At 40.3% G+C, this 22760-nt stretch overlaps 1 protein-coding gene across 3 annotated transcripts in view; it reads right to left on the bottom strand.

The window, feature by feature from the left end:
* Window positions 1–22760, bottom strand: part of pard3ba (par-3 family cell polarity regulator beta a) — a 315539-nt gene that overhangs the window by 129136 nt on the left and 163643 nt on the right. For all 3 annotated transcript variants that reach the window (XM_088930125.1, XM_088930127.1, XM_088930126.1), the window contains exons 14-16: window positions 19925–20042; window positions 19108–19187; window positions 11817–11861 (exon numbers count right to left, since the gene is read on the bottom strand). In XM_088930125.1, coding sequence (XP_088786251.1) covers window positions 11817–11861; window positions 19108–19187; window positions 19925–20042 — 243 coding nt within the window. The remainder of the gene's footprint in view (window positions 1–11816; window positions 11862–19107; window positions 19188–19924; window positions 20043–22760) is intronic.

The raw sequence follows: 22760 nt of genomic DNA, 5'->3' as shown, positions 1-22760 counted from the left end.
CAGTAACATTTTAGACACATTTTTAATTTCTGTTTCATTGTGAGCTTTGGGAAGGGGGGGGGGGCGGCGGATGGGGCAAGCTGAGCTGTGTGAAAATAAAGTTATAAACTCACTTCTGAGGCCAAATAGGATTTATTTTATATAACGGTTATAAATAGTGGGGCTGAGCTCAAAGATGTACTGTACGATGAGGCACTGAAATGCTCACTTTGAAAGCAGGATTTATGTCACAAATGTAATTATTTCAGACCTACTTCGGTTTACAGAATTAAGCAGCTTTTAGGAGGCACTGCACCGATAGCGTGTAAACTAAACATTAAAATGGAACACTTGCCATATACGTAAGAATAGTTATAGCTGTTGTTTTGTTTAGTCGTGGTGATTTCTGTCTATGAACACCTTACTGGTGTGTCCCACTCAGTTTGCATTAGAGAGCACAGGATCTAGACTTCCAAGAAATGAATAGGCCACATTAAAAAACACAGCGGATGGTACTTTCACTTCTGTGTTTTACGAGTGCTATCGGCTCAATCAAAGCTTGCCAAGCGTGAAATCAAGGCTTTTTGAGAAGCCACAAGCACAGGCTGATTCACAATCGGAACTCATTTGCAATAATTAAGCCTCCCAGGTAAAAAAGAATAAAATTGGGATACAGTTAGAAATCTTTGGGGCATGGAAGGGGGAAAAAGTCAGACTAAAGTTCTTTTTTAAAGATTTATATAAAAAACGTAGGTGAGGACAAGGGAAAAGATGAGGACGTTTTTCAAAGAAAAACAATGAGGATATTTCCCTATCGTACAGTAATTGTGTTCTTCTGTCACAGCCAGATTAATGTTATAAAAATGTTGTCAGTTTTACACAATGTTCTCTAGGGAGGGTGATTTAAAAGGTCAGCTGTCACTGCAAAGCATTTGTTACTGCAATTTAGACTTCCAAGATGAATCACAGGTTAGCCTTTCATATGAGATATTAGCTTTGTTTTTTTATCGCTGAAAGTCAGCTTGGATATTTTTCTTTTAATTTAAGACATGGGTGTTAAACGTCTTGTCCAGCACAGAGTCTGTAATGTTTTTTTTTTCCCCTTTGAACTTTTCACCATGAACAGGCCAGTCCAAACTGTTTCAATGTGCTGCTCTTCAAATGAAGGAATTGTGAAATTAACCTGGGAAAGGGAACCTTTAAATGAAGGAACCCAATTAACCTGTGAAAAAGTTTAAAAGAAGACTACTAATAATTACAGTATTTAATGTTTAAGGTAAAATAAAGTGGTGTAATGTTTATTGTGAACGTATTTCAGCAAGTAAACCCTCTCTAATTTCTGGAAAGAAAGATGGCGAATACCATTTTAAGAACAGCTTCTCTTTTTCATCACCTTATCACTTTTGGGGCGGAGCGGTGGCTCTGTGGCTCGGGATCTGCGCCTGTGGCTGGAAGGTTGCCGGTTCAAATCCCACAGCCGGCAGAGGAATCCTACTCCGTTGGGCTCCTAAGCAAAACCCCTTAACCCCACCTGCTCCAGGGGCGCCGTACAATGGCTGACCCTGCACTCTGACCCCAGGCTCTCTCCCTATCTGTGTGTCTATGTGTCTCATGGAGAGCAAGCTGGGGTATGCGAAAAGATAATTCCTAATGCAAGAAACTGTAAAGGGTTAATAAAGTGATGTTATTATTATTATTATTATTATTAACAGATTTATTTTTCATATACAAGAATCTAGTTCATCTGTCCATCCATCCTTTTTCTAATTTCTATTTCCAATACAGGGCTGTCGGCAAATCCACAGACTATCCTGGCAAGCCACAGGGATTGAAAGGCAAGGCAGGATACACCCTGGATGGGACACCAGTCCATCACGAGCCAGACCCACGCTCACACCAAGGGCTAATGTCCCCAGAAACCAATTATCCTACCGGTATGACTTTGGACTGAGCGAGAAAAACCCAGAGGAAACCCATGCTGACATGGGAAGAACAGAAACGCCACGCCAACAGCACCTCAGGTACCGCACTTGAACCCAGGGCCTCTTGGCGCTGCAAGGCAGCAATAGCTAACCACTATGCCACCTTGTGCCGTGCCACCCTGAGTTAACCTGCCAAAAAAGGAAATCAAGTTTATAAAAGGTATAGTGGTGGTACAGTAAGCTGGAGATTTGGAAAATATGAAATTCTTCATTTCAGAATTCTCAAATTAAGTTCTATTTCAACTAGATGTTGTGGAAAAGAAAGTAACGCCAGTGCCAAAAGAAACACATGCATGGTACCTTCCTGAGCTGATTTCATTCCCTTTAACATTTTGATGAGGTTTTCCAATTGCCAAGAAACCCTGTTGGTGCCAACCTGGCCATCTCTGCCTCAATATTAATCACAGGCATGGAGAAAACCTAAGTATTCATTTTATTGTACGATACCCTGAAGATACATTGCATGGGTAATTGTCCAAGACAGACCTTAAAAGGCATCTCATAATTACAGATCACCTTTATTAGATTAGGGCTTCTGGCTGAAAGACCATTAGGTCACTTCTGCTTCACTGGGGGTAGGAGAGATGGAGCTCTCTCATCATGATTTTTAAGTACTTAATCACTCATGAAAAACGGCTGGAGACATTTTTTTAAATCTTATGGGGTTTTTTTTTGTGAATACTGAGCAATAACTAACACCAAGAAACCACTTGGAAGAAAAATTTCATTGAAACCTTGAACCGGTTGGACTGTCCCCTTCTATGCAATCACAGGTTTTTGACAGAAAACAGTAACTCGATATTTCTGGTGTCACACTTGACGTTTATATACAGCACTCCCATCCTAACAAAAGGCACACTAAATAAAGGAGGAAACTGTTATAGAGCATTCTAGAAAGGATTCGATCCAGAAGGAGCAAACTACATGTCTCAAGAATAAGCAGAAAAGATCAACATCCACAGACTTTGCATATGCAAGATTAAACTGTAGTTGAAAGAGACAAGGAAATTATACAATACAGGACTAAGCAAAGCAAGGGATTTCACAACCTAAAGAATCTGCAGCAGGTAAACTATAAACACTATCCTTCTCAGATTCCCTAAGGATCTCCTGCGGTTATATATTTTATGCACTGGAACAGCGTGGAAAAAGAAGACAGCTCTGTGGAATGGATGATCCTCATCTGTTCCAAGTCTGTAGGCAACTCCTTCAAGAGGACCTGAAAACTTTTGTATTGGCAAGAAGACGGCCTTCTCCAAAACAAATGAATTGACTGATTCAAGATTAAATCAACAGGTGCCTTTCGTGAGGAATCCATGCTAAACCCTCTCACAACAGACTGGGAAGTGAGAAAACCAGACCAGTGAGCAGGGGAGTGAATGATATTTACCACAGTATATGATACAATAATATACTATTGCAGTGCCTGTCTCCCTGGGTTTTAAGAATCTCTCCATTTCTGCCAGCAGGGAGATTCTATGAGCTGAATCCTGAGATGACCGTCCAGCTCTCTCTCTGCCAAGCCTGGATAACTGAGAGCAGCAAAGATGGCATCGCAGCAACTAAGAGGATCAGCTGGCCATTATACCGAGGAAATAAGTAATGCCACAGAAAAAAATTATTATATAAATACAAAAATTCAATGTAAAACTGCTGGCATGCTTCCCAGACTCAGTGTTAAAGATATCTAAGGTAACATTCCGTGCAGGAGCACTGCCAGGGAGTGAATCGAGCACAATGCTGCCGAGTTAGTCCTCAACAGAGAAATTTAGAGGGTGCCTCCAGGATTTCTCTTTTTACAAGAGCGTGATTGAGAAAGAATGAGACTTGATTTATAATATGATGGCACATATGTGGTCGCCGAGCTTTCCGAGGAATCCTTCATCATCCGCTGCGTAATGGGGCACCATTAACAAAAGGCTCAGCTGAATAAGCAGGCTGTTGATTGCCAGTCTGGCTCACTGGGTGCCAGGTACTCAGGCAAGACACGTTCTGTATAATTCAGGACCTGTGGTTAACCACACATTCTTTTAAATCTTCAGCACGCTCTTCGGCTTCTACGCAAACGGAGCGACGTACCGCATCAAGACACGGGGCCATCGATTTCCAACACATCTGCCCGGTCGCGTGCTTAATCTACTGCTTTTGTTGTTGCAGTTTTTATTGGGGGAGGTTATTTTTTAAAAAATTATATTCCTCTCCCATGACCGCATGCTTTTCTTGGCAGCGACTTAAAACCTCCAGCGATATTTGTCATCATCATTTTGAAAAAAAGTTACATGTAACCAGTACGTGTTCCTAATGTTTCAGCTTTCTCAAAGCCCCTTTGTGCTTCATGGCGTTGAAAAGAGAAATGTTTGATTTAAACCAGTTTATTTTCAGAAATCTACTTTCTGCCCTTTTGCGAATCTTCATCACGGTCTCGTGTTTGAAGATACCCCATGGATGAATGAATATAACTGTACACAAATCCGGGATGTACAATGTAGCAAATGAAATGAATGCTCACCTCCCCAATTTTTGAGTTGTAACTTGTAAGATAATTTGGCCCCCAGGCAAAATGTCCTTATGCCAGTAGATATCAACCACATTCAAGAACAGCACTGCATTGGAGTCATACAGATTCATTCGAAAAGGGGTTCCAAACCAGGTCTGCTGCTGCTAGTGAATTACTGCAGTAGCACCTGCTGTTTACAATCACACTACTGAGCAAATTCTGCTCTTTGTCCTGGTGCTTGAACAATTACAAGCATGCGGTTTTTCTGTTTAACATGCCTTGCTGGCGGCAGTCGAAGTGTCTGCTAGCCCAGAGTAAAACTTATTGGAGGATGTCGACTGATCGGGCCGCTTCTGAAAAGTCTGCCCAAACCCTGGCCCGTGTGCTTCGACATTTCCATTAAGAAGGAACATTTCTCAAGAAGCGCTAGAGTGGCTGAAATCAGGGGGAAAAAAAAGGGTGGTTGTTTTTTTTTATTTTTAAAGATTTATTCCTAAACTATCCGTCTTCCCTCACAGTGATAAGATAGAACACGCTGGAGCCCTACGGAGTCCATTAATGGCATAAATCAGTGACTTCAAGGCCAAATTAACCACAATAATCTCGCCCTCCCACTGTTTTTAGAGGATACATCATTCAAAGCGCTGGAGCTCATAACGTCAGCCCCTCTCAGCTGTGTTTCCCAACTGTCTGGGCAATGCTCCATTGGCCTATCTCATTAATGCTCTCAACCGTACACTGTTTCTCAACACAGAAACAAGTAAAACTGTATTTCAGAGCAGGAAAGGAAAAAAAGACAGGCATTTTATCTTTCCTTAAATTGGACTCAAAGATTAGCTTTTCATTCAGCAATCAATAATATAAAGGAAGGGAGATCAGCCATGAAGACGTACACACTGTGCAGATAAGTTGCTGAATTTGCTTTTTTCATTACAAGTGCAACTTTCTTTTTTGAGGTGAGATTCTAACCACATGGGCATGGATGGAAAATTACAAAATGGAGGAAAAAACATATCTAGTAACTATTATTGTACTAAATACAAAGAGCTATTCATTTTCTCAATCTCGAAACCGAGCGAGCACTTTCTGAAATCGTGCTGTATGTAATTCGTGGTTAATGTTAATTCATGCTTTTAAGTCAATATCTTTTAACAAAACCAGGCTCAATTTCAAACCTGTACATCAGACCATTTAGAAAAGAACGCTAAATCTTGCCTGCTTTTCCCTGAGGAGAAATGTTTGCTGTACCACAAGCATAAAATGTTGGCATCTGTATCTTTTCCCTGACTTGAGAAAAACAATTTTCAGTATTCTTGGATTCTAGGATTAGTGACAAATATCTTTCTGTCCCAAAACTTACTATGTAGGAAGTGCACAAAATATGAAACGCCAGGACATTTGGAATGACTGTATACTTCTCCTGCCCTGCTCTTAGCTAACAGTGCTCTTTATCAACTACCCTACAATAAACTTGAAATCTGTGCATGGTTTACTGAAACAAAGACTGTCAGGGAATTCCAGATTCCTTTTCCTAGAAACTCCATTCTAATTAGAAGAAAAATTCAAAGCAAAGAAATCCTACACAGGCAGGCAGTGGCTAAATTTGTAAATTCCTTTGAAAAGCCCACAGGGAGCTCAAGCATGTTAATGGGATGTTTGGTCTGGGATATACCCTCCAAATGTTCACTTAGAATGCAACCTTGTTTGGCCTAAGAACTCAACTGCTCGAAAGAAGAAAACCTTCTGCCCAAAATACAAACCTCCAACTCCTACTCAAAAGTTTACACTTAAATCCAATCCTCTTTAACGACAAAAGCTTCAAAAAAACAGGAGGTAAGCATTTTCCCCAGTTTAGAAGTTAATCCTCCTCTAAATAGGAAAGCAGGGATTCAAAAACAAGAAAGTCAAGATACCTATGCATTTCAGAAAGCTCAGAGGGCAATTTGGTTAAAATCTACTGCAGAATGTGGTGCATAAACAAACCACAACAGAAGCATCTCTCTGAAATGTGCCAGATTTAGTTATTTAACTGCCCATTGCTGACACGTTTCAAGCATTCTAAAGCAAGTATACTGGAAACCCACATGCACAGAGTTATTCACAGCCTTCACGAACAAATTCTTCACACTCCTATAGCTTGAAAGGGGGCTCGATGAGCATTTAGAGAACGAGGTCGTTTTAAACTAATTTACTACAAAAAGCATTCGGAGAAGGTGCGCGTTCCAGCAAAGCACTTTTGAGACGGCCACCAGGCATAGAGACCTTATTGCTTCTCTTTGCAAATGGCTTTATGATGCCGATGTGTCTACATCTCAGCCAGGGAGGTTTTAGGAAGATTAAAATAAAAAAGCGAGGCTTTTTAGACCATCCTGCTAATTAAATATGTCAAAGCTCATAAAGAAGTATTCTGTAGCTTTATTAAGCAATGTACCATTGAAATCGCCACGTCAGCAGGGCATTCGGCGCACTGTCAATAAACATTAGGCAGCACATCAGTAAAACGAGAAAATGGATTGTCTTATTAAACATATTATTACTCCTGTTGACTATACTGGCTGGAAAATCACAGAGGCAAACGAAATATGCCCCCAATTACTCATGCTGCCATTTAAAATTCCTTTTGTTGTAAAGGGTACAGAACAAGATCGCTACGTGTTACTAATACTCAGATGGAAAAGAAACCAATTGCATTCCATGAGACCAGTTTCAATCATAATATAGAAAGTAAAAGAAAAGTAATAATATACTTGTACTTGTATAGTGATTTTCATCCTCAAGAATTACGAAGGACTCTACATACAGGAAGGGACCCATTTCATCCAGCACTACAGTATAGCAGCCATTCTGCTAGCCAGGTGGTGGGGGAAAAAAAGAAAACTTTTGCAGAAAATCGATCTAAATAAACTATGAATCATTTATGATACTGAAACTGCACTGGCTTTTCTTTTTACTAGTAGCTGATGGAAACTGTATTTGGGCTTTAATAATGCCGTGTAGTCTGATTCTTTACATCTGAAATCTGACATTCTCCAGAGCAGCTGGGAGGGTTCAGTTTAAAGACTCAGGCCAAGTCTAATACTACAGTCACTGAAAAGCCATTAAGCAACTGTTCACTCTCTGACACTTCTGCCTGTGTTATCACAGCGTGGCAAGCCAACAACTGACTGTTTCTTTCCTTTATTAGACAAATCAGACATAAACACTTAGCAAGGAAATAGTGATATAGAATAGAGATATACAGTACCTGATACAATATACAGTGAAACTAATTAAACAATTTTGTGAAAAAAACATGGACATCAGGATTCTTTTATAAAATGAACTGGTTAAAACTGTTACCTCCATGAGCCACACAGAAGGATCTAAACCATAGATTCAAACATGAATTAAGTGTAAAAGCAGATTAAATACAGAGCTTTCCAAGTTTACTGTTCTACATGTTTCATAAACAGTTACTCATGAGCACAGCTTGACTGTATCTGAACACAGCCCCTGAACACAAATATAAGTGAAAGATTTTCCAGAGCAGTTGGGAGAGTTCAGTTTAAAGACTCAGACGACCCCTACTACTATAGTTACCGAGAAGTCATTAAAATTTAATTGTCATTGAAAGTAATCAAAATAACAAATATTATCAGTGAGTACACACGTCACGTTCTTCAATCGAATAGGGAGAAAATATACAAAGTCACAGCTTCTGAAAATAAAAAGCATTGTATTCTAACTGCCAGCAGCCATATTACCCTGCAGCTCTCAACTGGCAGCCAACTTAAACTAAACAGGGTTGAGCCTGGTCAGTACCTGGATGGGAGACCTCCTGGGAAACTATGGTTGCTGCTGGAAGTGGTGTTAGTGGGACCAGTGGGGGGCATCCACCCTGCGGTCTGTGTGGGTCCTAATGCCCCAGCATAGTGGCGGGGACACTATACTGTAGTGGGAGCTGTCTTTAGGATGAGACGTTAAATCGAGGTCCTGACTCTCAGTTGTCATTAAAGATCCCTGGGCATTTCTCAATAAGAGTAGGGAGTTATCCCGGTGTCCGGGCCAAATTTCCACCCTCGGCCTTTACTGTGGCCTCCAAATTGTCCCCATGTATGATTGGCTTGCACTGGTCCTGTGATGGACTGGGCAAGTGCCTTGCGCTCATTGCTTGCTGGGTAGGCTCCGGCTTCCCGCGACACAATATGGTATAAAGCGGTTAGGTAAATGACATGACATGTATTCTAACTAAATTTGCATTTGGTACCTTGATACTTTTAAGCAACTGTCCTAGTATTCCCACTACCATAGGCAGACGACCGTCCTTCTACACAGAATCAGATTGCGTTACATAACAGGCCAGAGCTATACAGTAAGTAAGAAGAGGCCACTTGGCCCATCCAGTCTGTTTGGCGTCAGGTTAAGGATTCGGAAGATGTTTCTCTGCCCTCAGTGATGTTTCCATCAAACAAACTTGTCACTTAGGCTCTTTGGGTAGCTGTCTCTAACAGTGGCAGGCCACCAACAAGCTATCGCACTCTACATCAGCAGATGGAAACCCTGATGCAGATCTCGATCTGATAAATACAGACGCTTGCACTTCATTTTCGGCAGCAGGCATCATCAAAAGGTTATGAGTGTTAACGACACTAGAGGGTGTTGAGAACCAAAGACTGGAAGACCAACTTCTGATTATCTTGTCATGATCTCCCATTACTGATCCTTTGGAATGTTTTAGGAGCCTATGATTTTCTCTTATAGCTCCCAATGTCGTTTTTAAGCAAAACGTTCTGAACTGTATACTTTAATGTCAATTTCAATATATGTCCTTAAGTTTCTTTAGCAACATACTGTATTATAGAATGCAGATAAATATGCTGATACATAGGAGACACCAAAATCATGCCCACTCCCAGGGACAAATTTAATGTTTTCATGCAATTAAGAGTTTGCTTTAATTACAAAGAGAAGGCTCACTGTGAACAGTGTGACAGGTTAGTTTGATTGACACTTGAGTGCACAGAATGCTCAGCCAAAGCCCTGTTCACTGATTGGATAGTACTGCGTATTAAGAACAACTGAAACTAACTTAAAATGGGCTGCATCTGCAAACTTTTTAGCTTCAAAGGATTTGGCAGTCTTTAAATATTTAATACATGCTCATGTTATGTTACAGTGCCTTAGAATAGGTATATTATTCCCTATTTAAATATTATTAACAACGAAAGTCAGCCATTTTGAAATATAGCTGAAAAATACAAAACTACCTTACTGAGAATTCTCCAGAAATGGACATGCTGTAGACATAGTACTCATCTACGAGCATCATCTACGAGCAAAAGCAATATATGATCTAATAATGTCCCTGCAGATTGGCATATATTGATAATAGAACTTCATATCTGGGTAACCTTTTTAATTTCAATCCAAATATTCAACTTACCTTGCTGAAACTCCTCACGCCTACTAAGTTAAAGTCATGCTGCTCAGGTAAAATGTGAATAGAGTTAACGGTAAGTTACCTATAAAAAGTTATCACCAGTTACATGAAGCCAAGACTACTTTGCTATTAGTTCATATGAAAAGTGAACAGAAGTACAGTACCAGTCAAACGTTTGAGCACACCTGATTGAAACCAGGTTTTTCATGATTATCTGTGCTTTAAATTGTATAAACCCGTCTATAAACACTTAATACTTAATTACATGAGATGTGTACTTATAATCTTAAGTGAACTGCATTGAACATGTTAATCAAACCACAACTACTGTACTGTATGATGACCTCCATTCAAGTAAACAGAAGTAACTTGAAATTACTAACTAGAATAGCTGGGAGGGGTGTTCTTTAACACGCATTATAGGAAATAAAATATCTAAACTTTATAGTTTTGCAACATGAAGCTATTTTTAAACACATTGCCTGATGCAAGATCACATGCCACAATAGAGATATACGCCAAGAAACACTTAGACAAGGGCATGACTTGCCTACAGCAAACAGCCTGGAAATGTGAGCCAGACACCCCAAAATGTTTTCCAGACAAGTAGGACGCATATTTTAAAGTTGAGCACCGCATGATTCATCAGTCTGTGAGGCTGTTCAATTAGAAACTCAGTTTCCAACATAAAAAAATAATGAACTCCCATAAAAAACGCACAATATGAAAAAGTAAAATAAACACCAAGTGTTGCGGTTAGAAGAAAGCAATTAAAAATCAATCATAAAAAGGGTGGGAAGTGTTTTAATTTATCTTAATTATATTCTTAAAGGGGGAAAAAAACTATAAGGTTGGGTTGGATTTAAAAACTCGAGACTGAACTGAGACATTTTTTTTAACAATTGGGATTACTGGAAAAACATTTTGCAGATAATAAAGAAACAAAGATATCCTTTATGCTCCTTTATTATCATTCTACCTAGTTGTAGAATGCAACGTCAAACACTTTTGTTACTCTTCACATACTAGCCTTAAAAAAGCCTTTATAATAGGAACCTTTTCAAACTTAATTTTGCTTTGTTTGGTTTCTTCCTCACATTTGTCCATGTAACGTAAAGATTTTGGAAGCTCAATATGTAGAATATATAAATCTATGCATATATAAAAAAGATGATTACTACTGGAGAGAGTTACAATAATCTGCAACCTATCCTGGAAACAGTCCATTGCAGGGCTCATACAACCAGGGAGCGATTAGAGACACTAACTGGCTTACAGTAGGCTACACACCTTTGGAAGGTGGGAGGATACTGAAGGGAAAAGTGACGTGGATATGAAGTGACCGTGCTTCCTTACAGAAGGTGCCACAGTCCAGAATGAACCAGGTGCTAAGAGCTATGAGGTACAAGCACCACTGTACGGCCCCAGTATGTACACAAACAGATACGGTCTATACAAAATATATCTACTGCATAACGTATACTACTGCAGTATTGAAAAGGAAAAGATTAATTATAATTAATGCAGAAGTAGGTTATCCCCAAGCCAGAAGCGTGAGTTATAGTCAGGGTATAGTAGTTTATCCATCAGCAGTGGCACTAAATTGCAAATGACTTACGGAGGGAGACAAAAAAATCGCACAGTCTGAAGTATTGCAGGCTATTTCTTTTCCCTTCCTATTCTCTTCCAGACTACATCTTGTGGGCAGTTTTCAGAGACTGCTATAAATGACTGCGTTCTGCTTGCATGTCGCTCTGCGCGCCGCCAAGCATTAAGTCCTAATTTATCACAGAAAAATTTGGAGACGTCCCATGCATTAATTAGAGCACTCCTCAATCACCACTCTTCCTGGTAACTGGATGCAGCTGTTACTTGCCTTGCCTGGGCTTTCTTTTTTTCTTTACCGCGAGAGTTACAAGAAAAGAAATGAATTCCTTACCTGACTGCGTCCCTGCCAAAGATCCAACATTGCTTTCATCTGCCACTGCAAAAATAAGAAGCAAGAGGACACCACAGGCGGATCAGAAAAAAAAAGAAAACAACTTTCAACTCAAGTTACCTTTTAACGATGGATAATTGCAGACACATGGCAGAACGTGTAACCTTGATCGATACAACTCAACTGCAAAACCTTTTTTCAAGTCTAAGGAGCAGTCTCACTTTGAGTAAACCTTTAAGAGTTTCTCTTTTCTCTGCTACTTAATTGCTGTTTCTACACTACAATGTCAATCTAGCACCCATTTGACCAGTTAAAAGATTTTGTTTTGCACCTACTCAAGTAGCAGCAGTGAATGGCAGCCATTCAGGAGATGTGACCTGCATGCAAGCTGGATTCTCACACTGTTTTCTTGCTTTGTAAACTGTTAAATAAAACATAAGGTGGAGCAAAGTCGGCTAATGCTGAGGTATTTGTTTTTTATCAAATTAAGAATGGAGATAAGGGACAGTCTTCCGCCTGCAGAGCGCAGACGCTACTGAATGATACAGCAGTTCGGCTGTGGATACAAACTTACACGCCTGCAGCAGTCTAATATCCCTGGTAAATAAAACTGGATATCTATGGTCTTTTCTTAGAGGGGGAAGGGATTATAAGAACATAAGAAAAGTTACAAACCAGAGGCCATTCACCCTATGTAGCCTATTAGGTTGCTAGAAGCTAATGTCATCCAGATATTCACTTACATAAACTAACGTGGCTGGGTAGCTTGGTGCATACTCCCACAACCCTTTGTGTAAAGAAGTGCCTCCTGTTTTCAGTTTGCACTTCCACTTGTTCCCCCTGGTTCATTTGCAACTGGCATTATCTTTAAATGGAATATACTTTACACTACAAAACGCGTATTAAGCCATACTTGATGCAGATTTCAAAAGGTGCCAAATACAGAGTACAGAGGTGTTTGTGCTTGCTCCTTTTGGTGCTTTGGACTTTGCCAGGGATACATCATCTTTATGAACATGGCTGATCATTACAGCAAGGCATTTTTTCGTTTCTTTTCAATTCTTCATCATTCAGAATTATACAGGATGTAGAACTGTAAATGTAAAATCCAAATGTAAATGTACAGTATACGTTTGCCCTGGAACAATACACTCAATGCGTGTTTTGGTTCGGGGGAGTTTGGCACATAAATAAATTGTTGTGTCTCAGCACGGCTGTATTCTGTGAAGAATGCAGGGTGGATTACAGCTCGGTGCTAATCCAAAGAAACAGGATTTAACTGGGTTAGGAGCGACAGCTGCCAGAAGAATATCACCATGGGACACAATAATAGGTTTTCATTACACTGCAATTTCTTTTAAATAATCTGTTTCATTTTTTATGAGGTCGATTTCCCAGAAGAAGGGAGGGAAAAACGAAATGAAACGCTCGGTGGTAGTCAGATGACCCCCTCGCCTCCAGAACATTCTGAGGACTGCCCAACGGAAGGGGGGTTTCACGGAGCAGTTGGTCTTTCCTGGCTCTGCCTGGCGAACAGCAGCAGTGGAGCACAGCAACAAAACCCAGAACACATCCTCCCTCTCTCCATCTTCAAAAGCCCAGAACGCACGGGGATCATTTTAAGCTCGATATCGTCATCGAGCCGTGCCAGTCACTAGGCACCCACATTCCGGTCGCCGGTTTAAAAAAAAACGACAGCAGCATCAAATAGTTACAAATGACGTTTTTTTTTTGCGGGATCTGAAAAAACGGTAACAAAAAAGAGAGACTGTTTAAATTAAAACAGTCACTTTGAAATTCCAGTCCTTTGAAATCGAGGCCGTAAAAGGCATCTAGGGGCTCTCTAAGTCCGTGTTAAATGAAATTTCCAATTCAAAATTAGTGGGATTTATATTAAAGCGGGTCCCTCAAGCTCAGGGTCCCATTAGTCTCACAGCTGGCTGGGTGGCTGAGTTCTAACCAGCTTAGAGTGGGGTTTTCTGGTATCCTAAACCATCGGCTTCATGTCCAAGAATTTAGCCATTTTTCTCCCATTATTTGGAGATCAGGTACAGATTAAGACGATGCAGAACTATGGACACTGCCATAAACAATATTCTCTGCTAAAGCTCGTAAAGTACCACCCCAGCACTCATCCAAATCAAGCAATAGCAGATCAAGTATCAGATAAGATACCAAAAATGCCAAAGTGAAACACCCAATTAACAGAGTGCATACAGTACATTCTTGGGCACTCTCAGCAGCAACCTTGAGCAAGTTAACATCCTATTCTGCAACAATGCAATTTGAGACAAGTGAAATTCCTGGACCAGAAGGACTACCTGTAAAATTATTTTGAAAAAACATGAATCACAATGCCATAATGACAAATTCTGCTTTATATAGAAATATTTTATACACTGTAAAATCCTGACAGTCTGGGGCATTCACAGGAAATGTCAACTCGGCACAATATCTCCCGTTTCTAGCACCCAGTTTAAGTTTCTTAAATTAATTAGAAACGTTTATTTTTTACGCACAGATCGACATTTAAGTCGCAGAGTTAAATTAGCAGCTGTGATTCATATTCAATAAATTGCGAATTACATAGGAAACCAGTTAAAAATACATTTTCTAGATTATAGGAACCCCTTCACGATTAACGTGGATTACTTCACATGCCGTAAGAAACTGTAGGAACCCAGAAGAGACTTGTTAATAAAAGCAATTTTCAGTCCAGGCGACGGGGATCTGAACACAAAGCAGCTAATATTTGCTAGCAGCTATCCCTCTCAAGAATTTCTTAAAACTACTGAATCCAGAGCAAATGAGAATATTACCCAATTTGTTAAGAGAGGTCTCTTTTTTTATTCATATGTTTTAGACATTAGAAAACAACTCTACTCAGTGATTTGACGTTAAATCATTCTTTCACATTTGTGGCCTACCTGTCAGTGTCATTAAAGATGTATTGAATAGTCATTGAACTCTACTACCAATTTCTTATTCAATAAAGTCCGTGTTTACGGAACTTGCTACTTCTCTTAAGCAAAAGTTTACAGTTTGCATAGTACTGTACCTCTCTGGAGGTTCCCAAGTTTTGTATTAATCAAACTCTGGGGATTTTTGTTTGAACTGGATTAAAAGGGCTATCCTTTCCACTGGTGGCAAGGAGCGACAGGGAGAGTACAACACAGGGATCAAATTATAACTGAAAACAAAAATCTGATGACCCCCCACCAAGAAAATAAAAAAGTCCCAAACATTAAGGTCCTCAACATAAATCTACTTTAGTGATTAAATGGAGTGAAAATGCTGTGCCTATAAACCGCAGGACGAGGATGTGCTTGGATAAGTATTCTTTGGAATGATCCATGAAGGGATGTCTATGATTCTTCCTTTATCTGGCAAGTTAGCTCTTTAATTTACCTAATTTCCCCTCAGCTGAGATTTACAGTGTGGACATTTTTTGTCCCAAAAGATTAGTTCTCCCTTTGAAGAGCGGGGGTGGATTCAGCGCAGCGGAAGATGGATGGAAGAAGATCCTGTGGCCGACGCCGATCAATGGTGGAAGCAGTTCCCGAGGAGGCCCTGCCCTAATCTTGCATGCTGGCCGGCCCTAATGGCTTTTTGTGCTGTTACCCGCCCTCCCTCTGCTCTCCACTCCGCCCCGACTCTGCATCACGCGTGGGACAAATGGGGACAGGTGCTTTATTTCCCTGCTGGACAGACGGGGGGCCGTGTCCCTGTTGAGGTATTTGGAACGTGTTCAAAGCCAGCCTGGAGGAGATTTCTGCAGCAGATTTATCTACATAAGATCACTTTATTGGCCATACACAATTTCTTATATTAGGAATTTGTCTTTTCGCAGACCACAGCTTGCTCTCCATGTGATACACAGACAGGGAGAGAAGCTGGGGGTCAGAGCGCAGGGTCAGCCATTTATACTGCACCCCCTGGAGCAGTTGGGGTTAAGGGCCTCGCTCAGGGGCCCAACGGAGTAGGATTCCTCTGCCGGCCGCGGGATATGAACCGGGATGGATATTTGAACATCAATATATTACAGCATTCATTACTGCAGTTCTTGGATAAGGAAGAAAAAAAGTTCTTATCTTGAGAGGTTTTCTAGCTCGATAACGCAGCACTGAGACAAGCTATCAGGATGCTTAGGAGAGCTTTTTTTTGGCAGCAGCCCTAACATTTCGCAGATTCACGGTCTACTTGTGAGAGAACTCCACAATTTCACCACCCTAACTAATTTCCACTGATAAGTGAAAGACGTTACCTTTTGATAACGTTTTACTTTACTACTCACGTTACTACTGTTAAATTTAAAGGGAATGTTACTACTTTTTAATTTAAAATCATGTGCACACACAGATAAACAGCCAGACAGAGTTGTAGACATATACCACTATTGTCCAACTATATTTATAGATGAGTAGTTCAAGTGGGTAGCTGCGTCAGCATGCGTAGGCTGCAAAGGAACAAGTAAAGGTTTGTTCCATTCTGAAAAGAGAAGAAAAGCACAGTGTTTCGGCTGTGGAGCCTGTAGGTGTCAAAACAAAACAGGTAGCAAACAATCGAAGAAGGCTCCACAGTCGAAACGTTGTGTTTCTTTTCTTCTCTTTTCAGCATGGAATAAACCTTTACTTGTTCCTATATTTATATATATTGCCCGTATATAGACTATATATTGGAAAGACTGTCAAACTTTACTTGACAATATCTCAACCAAGGCTCATCCATTCCTGCAGGTAACAGTTGCCGTGTCTGACTAAATTAAGACACGGGATGTGAAAGATGCCATTCCTTACGTCTGAGAGACAGACAGATGGACAGATAACAGGTTTAGACACACAGGCTGACAAGCCGGCAGGAGTAGCAGATGAGGGGAGGGTATTTCTCAGCACTTTAAAAATGTACGTTTTCGGACACATACAGTATCTATCATCAACTTGTGCTATTTTTTGCAGCGTGGTGTGCAAAAGCCAGACTGTTCCTTCAGGAGTTTATACACAAAAACTCAAGGCCAAAAGATAATCAATTTCCGATGGCCTTCCAAAACTTCATTTCCTAGGAAGTGTTTTTGAAATAAAAAGTGAGAGACATGTCCCCAGTAATGAAGCACAATCAGTCGCCCTGCTGATGCATCACGATGAAGGAAACCCAATATGGAAACCTAATGAACTGTAATTGAAAATCTGCTGCATCCAGTGTTTTAATAAAATGAGATATTCCTCACTCTGTCTCTAATGAAAAAAAAAAAGTTAATAGGGTCATCCTTAGCTAATATCTGGAAATGTGCTGCAGTATTCAATTTTATAGTGTGCATTCAATTTTTTGAGCAATCAAACCATCAAAACCATAAAACGAATGACTACCAACTTCTAGCATTTTCAGTCTCTTTCCTGCTGGCTCCCAGTCTCCTTATAAAAGCTTTTTTCTACTTTCAAACAAAAGCACTGTATCAAACATTAAACCCTGTACGTTTCTTCTTTCAGAAAGAGGCACCAAACCTGTACACATGAATCCTGCCTGTTGTGCATTTATACAAATACAAAAAGCGGGGAGATGGTTTATAAATGTGAACATACAGGCAATGTGTGAAAGTTTCACAGAAGCATCCACAGTTATAGTAATAATGGGATGGAAATCAGAGGTTAACTGAAAGCCGAACATCCCAAATGTGTGGAAAAAAGCAACTGTAGACTCTCAAGTTGGATGCAACAGTGTAACAAGTTTTTTTTCCCCCAACTCAAAAAGTCTTTGCACAGTGGCACAGTGGGTGACACTGCTGCCTCGCGGCACTGGGATCCTGAGGTCACTTCCAGACCCAGGGAACTATCTGTGTGGAGTCTGTATGTTCTCCCTGTGTGCATGGGTTTCCTCCGGGCGCTCTAGTGTACTTCCACTGTTCAAAGACATGCTGGTAGGTTAACTGCCTTCTGGCCCTGAGGGTGTGTGCATCAGTCAGCCCTTCGATGGACTGGCGTCCCGTCCAGGGTGTACCCTGCCTTATGCCTGCCACTTGCTGGGATGCTCCCCTGTGACCCTAAATTGAAAGGAGCAATGAGAAAATGGATGGATAGATCTCTGTGCTTTAAGGGCCCTGTTTTGCCAAAGACCCAGTGTGATAAATAATCCTCCATCCAACATCAGGAAGCTGTTTATGTCTGGTGAGGCTTGCCACAATCCTGAGAGACCAAGGCATGACTACACCCTAGATGGGATGCCTGTCCATTGCTGCACATATACACAGGGACAATTTCTAAATACACCAGTTATTCCAGCTGGCAAGTGTTTGGGAGATGGGAGTGAACTGGAAAGACAATGCAACTGAGCACAGGGAAAACTTGGAGACTACACACAGCAGCTCCCTCAGCCCAGAAGCAAACCTAGGACCAAGCCGAAACCTCCTTTTCAGATTCCAAGTATATAGCTACCTCTCCTAATTAAGACTTTTCATTTCAAATACCACACGTAATTTAAAACAAACAAAACAGAATGTTTTCAAAGCCTAGCTTTAATTTGCTTTGTTAATAATTGCCCTGCACAGGTTTCCCAAGTTCTTTCAAAGCATTGTGCAGAAAATGACTGTCCTTAAGCACTAAAAAAAAAAAGAACAGAATATTTGGAACAATTTGTCTGTCCACAGGGCCGATTTGGCTTCCTGTAAACTCCTGTTTGCTTCCTGACATTTTTTGATAACCGAGTTAAGGAGAATAACACACAGAAGTGTTTGTTAAAATGCTGTCATGCAATTCAGATTTGTTGTTAGTCTGGATCAAATGCGGCTCAAATTGAACTCCCCCAGCTCCATTATTAAATTTGCTTTATTTTAAAGTCCAACACAAATTAATTGTATTATAGCTGAGTGCCACATTGATCTGGGTTTATATAACATGCACTTACGTCTGTCAGTTGCCATTTAATATCAAAAAGAGATTACTTTTGTTCCTAAGTGTTTTTTCCCCATTTTCCTCTAAAATAAAAAGCTATAGAAAAATACTTTCATCAGATTGTTTTGTGTCTGGAGTACTAGACATAAGACAAAGCCCAAAATGTCTTTCAACACGACTTCGATCTTGAAGCTGCAGAACCCTGAAACTCCATTTGCTGCCTCATTAAATATTTCCCTCACCTGAATATTTTAAATATATACGTTCGCACTTTATTTACACTCCTCCACGGTCTGCGGCACCTGTCTGGTATTTTCCATACACCTGACAGGTATTGGTATTGGTAAGTAAATCAAAACCCAACAACAAAAAACTCGGAGATCCGTATCTCAAAGGCTTGTTGTCCTTACCAAGGTCCATGCTTTTGGAAGATTTCACATTGCGGTGCTCAGACTCCCCTTGTAGGTTTGGACTCATCTGCCACTCAGGACTGTAACAAGGTAAAAAAACAATAAGGAAATGGAATAAAGCAGGTGAGCAGTAAAGATGTTTGAAAGGGGCACTGGGTCAGCTTGCATGGCTGGAAAAGGAACACGTAAAAGGCTAATTCCATGCAGAAAGATAGACAAAAAAACGTTTTGGCTGTTGGGTCTTCTTCACGTGTGACACCAGAGAAAGAGTTTCTTTTTAATAACGGTATAAATGTCTCCAGCTTTTCTTCCTGATCATTTCCCAGTAAGCTCTGAAACCAAGTCCAAATCAGATTTTACAGCTCCTGTCTCCTATTTAGCAAACCAGGGCTTCTCACGCATGACCTTTCTCCCAGGTAGAGACTTAATGACAGAGCAACTGTACAGCATGAATACACTGAAATGAGCAATCTGGATCATCCTTCTCTGACCAAAGAAACCGTCAGAGAGAGATCATCATAATATGGCCAACTAACTCTAAATTGAAGTTTTGACTCCAGCATTACAATTAAATTCTTAGAAATGGCAAACGCCAAATTTAAAACTCTAATACAGCATATAGATGACAAATTAAAAAACGCTTAAAACCAACAATTTTACGATCACAAAGCAGAGGGTGATATCTACCTCCAGATCACTATTACACATTAAGTCACCTGAACCAAGTGGTTTTTTATTGGTTTTCTTTAGTTAATACAAATCTAAGTAAACAAGCACAGCAAGAGAGGAAGGCATACACCTCTTCATCTGATCTGACCTTTGAGAACCTGCAGCCTTCGACGCATCTGCATCTAGATGGATGGGAGGAGATGGGCGGTCTTCATCACGCTCCTCTTCCTCCGTGTTGTATCCTCCATTCATCACTTGGTTGGGAGCTAGGTAGAGAATGTGCAAGGTCTCAACTGCAGCTCACATATGCCAACGCACACATCTGCGCGTGTGCATGTGGAGGCATTACTACTGTACATGTGAGGACCAAATCTGCTCACATACCCTCAAGAGGATGGATAAGCCCCCCCAAGACAAATTATTTTAAAAAGTAAATGGCATCTTCTAAAAAACATACAAGTGTCAAAACCGTTTTGTTGTGTGCTTTTTCCCTGTGTAAGGTTTCAAAAAAAGAATGAGAGTCAACAATTGTACCCACAAATACAGAAAGACAAAAGTTTGTGTATTCTGCATACATACAGTATACAGATAAGACTTTGAAATCAGATTCAACCTTTTAGCTCATTTTAGTCTGCAGGTCAAGGATATAAGTCACTTGCTTCTCAGATGAGATAGAGCTGTTTTATCAGCACTTAAACAGAGAAAACCTGGCTTTATTCTGCCTGCAGCATACTGTATATTAATCGATGATCGCTTTTTGCAATTGAGGGCTTTGGAAAGGGGTTCTACTTGATGGGAAGCTCTTTAAAGCTCCCTCCCGATTTCCAGACCCTGACATTTTATAGTGTTCCTCTCCCGGTCACAATGTCAGATGACAGAACTGCTCTGTAAAGCTGCTTCTGTCAGAGGAACCACAGAGCTTAAAAATCCGAGATGGAATTTCTATTAATACCTCTGTCCAGTTTCCCTGAAATAAGCAATTAAAGCAATCTTTATCATGGGGGTTGAGAGGAGAAAGTTAAAATGCGTGACACGCATACCATCTTAAAATCAAGTTGCCTGATTGAACTTTTTTGACTCCTCTTTTGCCAGGAGTGTGCCTCAAAGGCTGGTTTCCTGTGTTGGGATTTGTCACGTCCATTTTCTGATTCAACATGGTATATCGCCTGACAAGAAAACTGCTAAAAACTGCTGTCCTAGAAAAACAGATGATAACCTCACGCTTTTGGATTCTCAAGCTCTGTAAATTTCCAAGAACCCATGATATTTGCAGTCCGCAGTTTCTCAATTAAGATTGGTCTTCATAAGGATTTACCATCACATCATTAATTAGCGGAGTGCCATTAATATAGAAAACACAACAACATTCGAAAACGGATAATTACAGAGAGATGGAATAAGTGGGCCTTCACACTTCAATTTAGAGTTTATGATGCACAACAGTCCAGAAATCACGAAAAGCAGCTTATAACTTGTTTTTTAAAACATTTGCCATGCTTTAGTACATGTGCTTATCAGTGGGTCATAAATTTATTAATGTCAGAGGAGATACGACTTAATGGTACTGGGGATTAGAGTCACTGCTCACAGATGATCCTCTAATCTTCTCCACACTTGCAAACACTACAGTGTCAAGCGATACCGAAACAGAAGAATGAGCTCTCGGCATGCTTCAGAAAGCAAGGGAACAATCAGCTATAGAACTGATTATTCATTTCTTTATTTCAATTTAGAATTATGTATCATGCGAGACGGGTATTAAAATGGCGAGCATAGTACATCAATTTTAAAAAAAAACCCACCAATGAAGATACTGACGTAAATAACCAAGAGATTTGTGACATTTGTACACAAAACACTTGTGTGCTGTTGAAACTGGGAAGTGCCCATCCACAGTGCACACAAACGTTGAGCAGTGATGTACAGTACACACATGCAATGGGAAGCCCAGGTGTCAAATGAAAGTATTTGGGTTAAACACCTCAGGCTAACTATCTGAAGCTTGCTTTGTAACCCATCGATATAAATGCAGATTTATGAATCCAATAAAAATCCATTTAAATATGTAAGAATATTATGCCAGAATTAAAAGGTTAGTTTCTTTGTTCACAGCATGTTTGTGTTCTTTAGTAGACTATCTTTAGCAGTGCTTTGCAGGACATAAATAACAGCAATGCCTTATTAGCTTACAAGCTTAAAGTATGCCTTGTATTCTAGTGATTGCGTTGTGCAATATTCCATATGTTTACATTTTGCACTAACCATATTTTGATCAACCAATAAGGGACATAAAAGGTATTTTTCAATATCCTTTTTCTTTGAAGAGAATCCACCAAGCACCTTTTCACATTCAAATGGGGGTGATGCAAGACATAGCCAACAAAGCAAAGGTCCTGGTTATTATTAACCCCCCGGTAACTATTGGAAAATGCCTCTTTTGTGTAGTGATCCAATGACTCCCAGGAGATGAGGACTTTATATCGACAACACACAGAGCCGTGCCATATTAGAGGGAGCCTGGCCCCCCATCAGGCCCTGTGATGCAACAAGAGCAAGCATACAGATTTTGGGCTTTTATTATCTCTATTATTACAGTAGATCCTCACAAGGCTCCTGGTACAAATGGTAAGGTATTCATCCACTGCAACGTGTGGTCAGGCCACATCATCTGTTTCATTTTTAATAAGCTCAGGGGTACCTCAAAGCAGGGGCATATTGTTCCTGCAATGCTGCTATGTCTGTAGGTGTTCATTCCAACACAGATCTTAAATGAATAATCTGCTAAACTAATGGGTTATTGGCTCAGCTAAACCAGTTTAATACGTTTTACCAGCTCTTTAGGTCTGGCTGATTTAAAGAAACCTACAGACACACTGGCCCTCCAAGATCTGGACAGGACACCCCTGTAACGGAGCAAGACCCCTCCCTTCAATGTCTGATTGGGTCATTAAGGATTGAACACCTGCAGATACAAACCAGAACAG

The sequence above is a fragment of the Atractosteus spatula genome, chromosome 13 (assembly GCF_055471065.1).
Source record: "Atractosteus spatula isolate fAtrSpa1 chromosome 13, fAtrSpa1.hap1, whole genome shotgun sequence".
NCBI classification, from domain to species: domain Eukaryota; kingdom Metazoa; phylum Chordata; class Actinopteri; order Semionotiformes; family Lepisosteidae; genus Atractosteus; species Atractosteus spatula.
This window is presented reverse-complemented; position numbering and strand designations above follow the sequence as displayed.